Source organism: Myotis brandtii, unplaced genomic scaffold, assembly GCF_000412655.1.
Source record: "Myotis brandtii unplaced genomic scaffold, ASM41265v1 scaffold240, whole genome shotgun sequence".
Lineage (NCBI taxonomy): Eukaryota > Metazoa > Chordata > Mammalia > Chiroptera > Vespertilionidae > Myotis > Myotis brandtii.
In genome coordinates, this window is record NW_005359064.1 from 4,973,161 (window position 1) to 4,980,843 (window position 7,683).

The 7,683-nt window shown below is 47.5% G+C and overlaps 1 protein-coding gene across 1 annotated transcript in view; it reads left to right on the forward strand.

Annotated features, from left to right (window-relative positions):
- CHCHD6 (coiled-coil-helix-coiled-coil-helix domain containing 6) overlaps nt 1-7,683 on the forward strand; it is a 220,330-nt gene that overhangs the window by 173,854 nt on the left and 38,793 nt on the right. Inside the window, exon 6 of the mRNA XM_005866942.2 lies at nt 2,534-2,604. Within this exon, the coding sequence (XP_005867004.1) occupies nt 2,534-2,604 (71 nt within the window). The remainder of the gene's footprint in view (nt 1-2,533; nt 2,605-7,683) is intronic.

A 7,683-nucleotide genomic window follows, 5' to 3' on the forward strand; every position in this document is an offset into this window, starting at 1 on the left:
CACGGCAGGAAGGGGACTTCCTATGAGTCATTCTGAGAGACGATAGAGGAAGCTGCTGTGGGGTAATCACAACCACTTCTTGGCCTGTGGGCACTTCTGTGACAAATCTTACTGACCACATGTTCAGTCTGAGCTTGTGGTTGACTTAACCGCTTACTGGTTCACCCTTGCTGGTCTGTGTGCCAGGAGATACAATGAGTTTTCTGTCAACCGGCAGCACTCTGGGCCCATCTGGGGCAGGGTACTCCCTTGTAAAGGGACATTGACGAGTGGTGGGGCCTGGAAGATGGGGACCTGATACTGTTTCAAAGAGGAGAAGGCCTGGGCTGTGAGGCTATCTTGTGGGAAAGGAAACAGACCCGGATCGGTGGGGGAGCTTAGGTAAGGCACATGTTAGCGTTAGAAAGTTCTGTGGTGTCATGATAGTGGCTACTGTGGACAGAGGGAATCGTGAGCCAGGAACCACCGGGCATGGTCTCAGCCACCCTGTGAGGGAGGGAACAAGGAAGCAAGGCTCAAGGAAGTAAGTGACCCAGAGAACACTGCCAGCATGTGCCCAAGCGAAAGCTAAAATGTGGGTCTCTGGACCGTGCAGCCTTCTGTGAGCACTCACGAATTGGACTACAAACTGAGTCTCAGCGGTCCCCTCCAGGGTGTCACAGAAGAGTGAGGGGAGGCCCTGATTTCACTCGTCTCGTCCTTACTCCTCCGCTCAGAACAGTCAGTGTCGGGTGAATGTCAGTCTGGTTGAGGGAGAATCGTGATCTCTTGGCTGGAACATGCAGCTCCAGAGAGAAATGTGCTGGGCGACTTGGAGTGAGCATGTGCCAGCAGGAGCCAGGGCAGCCTGGCCAGGAGGGAAGGAGAACCCCTGTTTATTTTGTACCTGTTGTGCGGTGGGAGCTTTCTCGCATCCCTTGTCTCAATGATGGCCATCAGAGAGAGGTGTTGGCTATCTCCCCGGGTCAAAGATGAGGACATGAGCCAGGAAGAGGCAGCATGACCTGCCCAGGCTCACTCGGTGGCTGGGGGTGGAAGGCCTGGCATTGGCCTCACCCCAGGACCACCCAGAGCTGAGTTTCTACACTGCTCTGCCCCAGTGTGCTCCCTCCAGCACAACCTTCCATGCTGACCTCCCGCGTGGCTCTCCCTGAGGCTGCCGTACCGCCTTGCTGCTCTGTAGGTCCTCGGGGAGGTGCTTCCTGCCCCACCTTCCCTGCAGATGAGTGATGAGACAAGGCACTTTCTCTGCCTGACTCCGTTCTGGGCACCTTTCACCCATTTTGGTCTGTCTAAGGAGGGGGTCATTCCCCTCAGGCCAGGCTGTCTGTGTGCATGGCATCTGCTGCTATCTTGTCACCCTCACTGGGGAGGTCCGACTGCTGGCCTTGTCTTGGGCTGTGATCCGGGTGATTTAATTCTTGAGGCTGTTCCTGCAAGAAGTCAGTCCTCACAGTTCTCTGCAGGGAGCGTGGTGGCAGGTGGGCTAGCTGTGTGTTTCTTTCGGTCTCCTCAGGGAAACAAGTGGAAAGTGCTGGATTCTGGTTCTGTGTGGCCTGAAGCAACTTGCCTTTGAGGCAAAAGAAAGTAGTGACTTACCTAGAGTCACAGTGAGGTGGCCCCTGGGATTTAATCCAACTCGACCTTGTTGCAAACCTGGCTGTCTCCACACCAGCCTGGCTCTGTACATGTACACCCACGAGGTAACCTCAGAAAGGATATAAGTGCATGCCTTTGGAACCACCCTGCAGGGCTCTGTCCAGTCACCATGCCAAGAAGCACCTTGGTGTTGGCAGGCAGCAGGGCACATGCCCGACTCAGGATCAGCCTCCTGGGCTGTAACCCTGGCACAGCCACTTGCTGTGTGACTTTAGGCTAGTGGCTTCATCTTTCTGGGCAGCAGAGTCTCCTATAAAATAAGGCTTGGACCAGATCCAGACTCAGCAGAAATTTTACTTAAAGATGGTAAATATGTTAGGTTCTGTGGGCCATACATCCTCTGTCACAACAACTCAACTCGGCCATTGCAGCACAAAGCAGCCACAGAAGTGAAAACAAGTCCAGACTGTGGCATATTCCAATAAAACTTTATTTACAAAAGCAGGTGGCAGGCTGGGATTTGCTCATGGGGGGCGTGTTGCTGACCCCTAAACTGGAAAATTCATGTCCTTCCATTCTTTGCTCGGCTAGGATTCTGTAACTGTGATTGATCCAGGGTAGGAACTAGACCTAAGCTGTGGATCAGTCACTAGTCTGCTTTAATGCTAGTCAAGAAATTAGTGTTTGTCAATTTTTATTTTATTTTATTTTTTCAGAGAGAGAGAGAGAGAGAGAAACATCGGTTGCCTCCCATACACACTCTGCTCTGGGATCAAATCCATTACCTTTTGGTGTTCAGGATGATGCTCTAACCAACTGAATCACCTGGCCAGGGCTAGCTAGCATCTGTCACTTTTTAATGCAGTTGCATCACGTGACAGGGCCAGAGGGAAATTTCAGTCTTTGGTAACTTGTTCTATTTTTCTCTTTGTAGAATGCTGAGATGTATAAACTATCTTCACAGCAATTCCATGAGGCAGCTTCGAAAATGGAGGGCACGATAAAGTAAGAATTTGTTTAATATTCTTTGTAAACTTAGCCTGTATTTGTAAAAATTCCCATACATGGCTTGAAACCTGCCAGCACCTGCCTAATTTCAAATTTCTGTAATAACACAGAGGACCATCTGTTTCTCAGCTCTCTCACCTGGATCTGAGGCAGCTATTGGTCACCTGTAATTGACCACATGAGCACTCACTTCTCCCCTAGCAACCTGGCAAGTGGAGTGGGGCTGCGGCAGACTTGGCAGGGCTATTCCAGGCCAGGTGTCCATCAGGCCCCCAGAGAAGTCAGGGAAGGGGTGCTGCTGGTCCCCCATTTGTGGAGCTGGTTTTCAGGGGATGGGTCTGTTCCCTGTGGGCACCCCATGTGCCTGGCCCTGTGCCATAAGCTCGTGTATGCTGACACTCAAGGTGGCCCCCGCTTTACTCCAGAAGGACTGGCTCAGGGACACTGATGGCTCGCTCAGGTCGCACAGTGCTGAGGGCAGCGTTCGGAACCCGTCTGTTGTGCTCCTGTGCTGTCAGGGGAGGCACCAGAGCCAGAATGTCAGGGTGGGAGGTGCATGCAGTATGTCCAATATAGACGCAGTTCTGCTTAGTTTAGCGGGCAGGTCAGGGAAGATCTGAGGGATTCCTGTGGGGAAGTGAGAGCCGGGCCTTACGCTTTGGGTTCTTTTTTGAAGTTGGTCTCTGTGGACCCTGTGGACCTTCATAAGGTAACCAGGGGCTCTGACCAACTTGCTCCTCCTCCTTCATGGGTCTGTCTCCTTCAAGGGTTAGTCGGGGTGACTCCCAGGCAAACCAGTCAGAGTGCAGAGTGTTGAAGGGTTGGGTCTGGCACCAAGAGATGGAAACAGAAGGTTTGGGTGACCAGGAAGTGACACATTTCTTGTGAACACAGCTGCTGATGAAAAATGTGTGTGGAGCCAGGAGGGGTGAGGGGTGGGGGAGATGCACATGCATTACAGGCCCAGGGGGTACATAGACACCTGAAGCTGGGGAAATACCACCAGATTCGGGTACAGCTGACTAAAGAGTAGGTTTGGGAAAGAGAGGCCGTTATCTTGAAGAGGTCAAGTCCTGCAGTAGTAATAGGAGCCTAGGAAAAAGACCTTTCCAGCCAGCAGGTAACATGCGGAAGGGTCCTGTGCCTGCCCATTGGGATCCCACAGGGCCTGGGGTGGGGGGGTGTGAGTGCTACCAGCTGTGTGGACCCTGCGGAATGGAATGTTCCAGCTGCCCTTGCAGAGTGTGTGGGCCACCCCACAGGCAGAAGCTCCTGTCCTCACAGACCAGGCTCCTGTGCGGCCCAAGTGAGCACTGTCCTCACCCCTGGGGCTGATTAGTGCTCATAATCACAATCAATGAGAGAAAGAGGTTGGAAAGCAGTCACACCTCAGAGGTGGGTGGGTGACAGCCACCCTAGTAATGTGATCCTGGAAAGGGCAAAATCGGGGTTGGCTCCTGGCCCTGGCCCACCCCCTGGAGTGTGTGTGGGGCAGTGATGCCGGATCCAGAGCACCCCCTTCCCCCCTTCACCGGATCATGGAACCAACTGCCGAAGGGAAGCAGCTCTGGGGAGAAGCCGAGCAGCTTTACAGTCGCTGGCCACGCATGTTGTCATCTGCCATGTGGCTCACCGTCCTGGGAGTTGGGACTCATGGACTCCTGGTCCCTGGCTTAGTGAATTAGACTGTATCATCATATTCTTTCTCATCATATCCTCTGAAGGCAAAGGGGAGCTGACATATGAGTATATTTTTAATCTGAGCAAAGCAAAGAGTAGTTTGTTTGCAATATCCCTTGAGAATGACTTACTAAGCACATTACTAAATGATAGGTGCTTTGCAGGCACTTCAACTATATGCTTTCATTTACTATTATTGGTTCCATTTCACAGATGAAGAACTGAAGCTAGAGAGGTTGTCCACAGTCACACGTGGTTCCCTGCTGGGCTGGGGTCAAGCTTAGCTGAGACTGCTTTGTAGTCACCATTTTTCACTCTTTGCCTTGGCTTCTTCCCTGTCCCTTGAAAGCCCCCTCTGAACATAAGATTGGCAGCAGTTGGAGCTATGAGTCTGCCTGGACCTGGAATCACACCTCAGTCTTGCTTCTGATTGGCTCTGTGCCCTTGGGCAAGTCACTTAACCTCTCTGGTTTCCTCATCTACAAAACAAAGAAGAACAACCCCTTTAAAGCTTTTCGTGAGATATCACAGAGAAAGTAGACCTATGATGTCAACAACTGCTTGGACATAAGTTTGACTTATGTCCAAACCTGTAGAGAATTTTTATGAGTTTGAGTCAAACTGGTAACTGTTAACTGATGGGAAGCAAGCTTCCTACGGATTGAGAAAATGCTCCTGAGAATGGCAGTATTGCAGCATTTATACATTAGAATCATAGGAGGAGATGTAAGGAGCACTACATGAAACCAATGGTTGGTAGATGGAAGGAACCTGGGACCTTTCAGTCCGCAGGCCGACGCTCTATCCACTGAGCCAAACCGGTTTCGGCTGTAGAGAATTTTTATGAGTTTGAGTCAAACTGATAACTGTTAACTGATGGGAAGCAAGCTTCCTACAGATTGAGAAAATGCTCCTGAGAATGGCAGTATTGCAGCATTTATACATTAGAATCATAGGAGGAGATGTAAGGAGCACTACATGAAACCCATGGCTGGTAGATGGAAGGGGTGGAAGAAAGCAAACCCGGGAAATCTCGGGGCCTGGATAAAAAAGTAAAACCGGAAACACTTACTTCTTTTACATTGGCGGGTGCAGGATAGTTAATAAGTAACATTTACAGCACACAGAGATGGTATGTGGGAATAAGATAACAATGAGGGTTTGTGTGGTCTCCTGCTCTGGTGCAGGGGGTTGTGCCTTGACGGGTCTGGAAAAGGAGATTCCTCTGATGTTTCAAAGGTATGTTATCTGAGACCACAAAAAAGACAATAGACAGGCTCACTTAAGATAAAGATTGACCTTTGTCAAGGAAGCTATAGGCCTAAGACAACTACTAGTATCTGCCTGGACCCGCTTTTACTTAGGAATTTTCACACCATCCTCTGGTCTCTCAGTTTATCGGGTTTAATATGTGGCCCTGTTTTCGTCCACAGACTGTTACTAATAATGGCAGTCATTTGAATCACTTTTACACCTAGCTTGACATAGCATGGAACAGATGTAATATATAGAGTTTACTAAAGAAGAAAATTTTGTCTTTCCCAAACAAATTAAACAGTAAGTAATGTAGAGTTAAAATTATTGTACTTAAACATTAAGGTGGGGACAGAATCTTTGATTGAGAGATTTCCTGGATTAGCAAATGATTGTAAACTGCACTGTAAGTGCCACTGGAGTAAGTGCCAACTGCTGACAGCAGTACTACTGGAGAATTTTCTTCTTTTAACAACTTTGAGTAAACTGGTTACTTAGATGGATAATGAATGTTTCACGCACTTTTTTTTGTTTTTGTCTTTTTTGTGTGTGTTAATCCTCACCCGAGGATATTTATCCATTGATTTTTAGAGAGAGTGGAAGGGAGAAGGAGAGACAGAGAAACATCAATGTAAGTGAGACACATTGATTGGTTGCCTCCTGTACACACCCCGACCAGGGCTGGGGAACCTGCAACCGAGGTATGTGCCCTTGACCAGAATCGAACCCAGGATTCCACCAACCCAAACCGGCTAGGGCTTTCCAATCACTTCTTAATAGACACTTGGATTTCCATTATTTTTTAAACACATGTGTATAGGCTATTTGCCAGGCACTATGCTAAGTGCTGGAGATAAACAAGACAGCTTTGGTTGCTACCAGCAAGGAGCTTATAGCATTTGGGGAATGAAAAACAATATTTTTAAATTAATAGCACAAAAAGCAGTTGCCCAAACAATGACTGATTACAGTAATGAGTCGTGAAAGAAAGACTGAGTTTGAATTTAAAAGCCCAGGTTTGAGTCCCCAAACCCAGACTTGGGAGTTGGTAAGGCTTCTAAGGAAATGGCATGTCAGCTGACTCCTGTAAAATGAGAAGTTGGTCAGAGGAAGGAAGGAGAAAGAACATTTCAAAAAGAAGGATTACCTGTGCAAAGGCCCCAGGGTAGGAAGTAATTTAGCACATTCAAGGAATTGCAAGGCCAGTGTGGGCAAAGAAATGAATGGAAAAAAAAAAGAGATTTAAGATGAAGCTGGGGAAAGTCAGCAGAAGCCAGCCCGGACAGGATTTTGCTTGTATTCTAGGAATAGTGAAATACCATTTCAACTTTTTCTTTCCTAATATATGCACTTAAGGTATTAATTTATCTGAAAACATAGCTTTAGCTATACCCTGCAAGTTCTGATATATTGTATTTTCATTGATAATTACATTCAATTTTTTTCTAATTCTTATTCTGATTTCTACTGGACTCATAGCTTATTTTAAAATGCATTGCTTAATTTCCAAACAGATGATAATTTTCTAGTTACCTTTTTATAATTGATTTCTAGTTTAATTTTGTGATTAGAGATACTCTAAATCCTCTTTAAAAGTTTGAAATTTGGTTTATGACCCAGTTTTGGTAAGCCTTCCATGTGCCCTTGAAAAGAATGTATATTCTACCCATGGGTATAGTTTTCTGTTTGTCAGTTAGGTTCAGGTGGTCGTTCATATTCAAATTTTCTGTATCATTACTGATTGATGGATTTATGGTTTCTTTCCAAGATCACTTTCCTTCTGACTGAAGAACTCACTTAGTATTTAGTTTAGTACAGCTTTGTTGCTGGTGGAAGTGGGGTTCTTGCTCTGTTGTGAGAAAAAGCATTTTTTTCGAGGACCCACGAGGGAGGATGAGGTCTGGTAGTAAGATTTTTTTTAAAAATTGATTTCAGCCCTGACCAGTTTGGCTCAGTGGATGGAGCGTCGGCCTGCGAACTGAAGGGTCCCAGGTTCGATTCCGGTCAAGGGCATGTACCTGGATTGCGGGCACATCCCTAGCAGGGAGTGTGCAGGAGGCAGCTGATTGATGTTTCTCTCTCATCGATGTTTCTGACTCTCTATCCCTCTCCCTTCCTCTCTGTAAAAAATCAATAAAATAT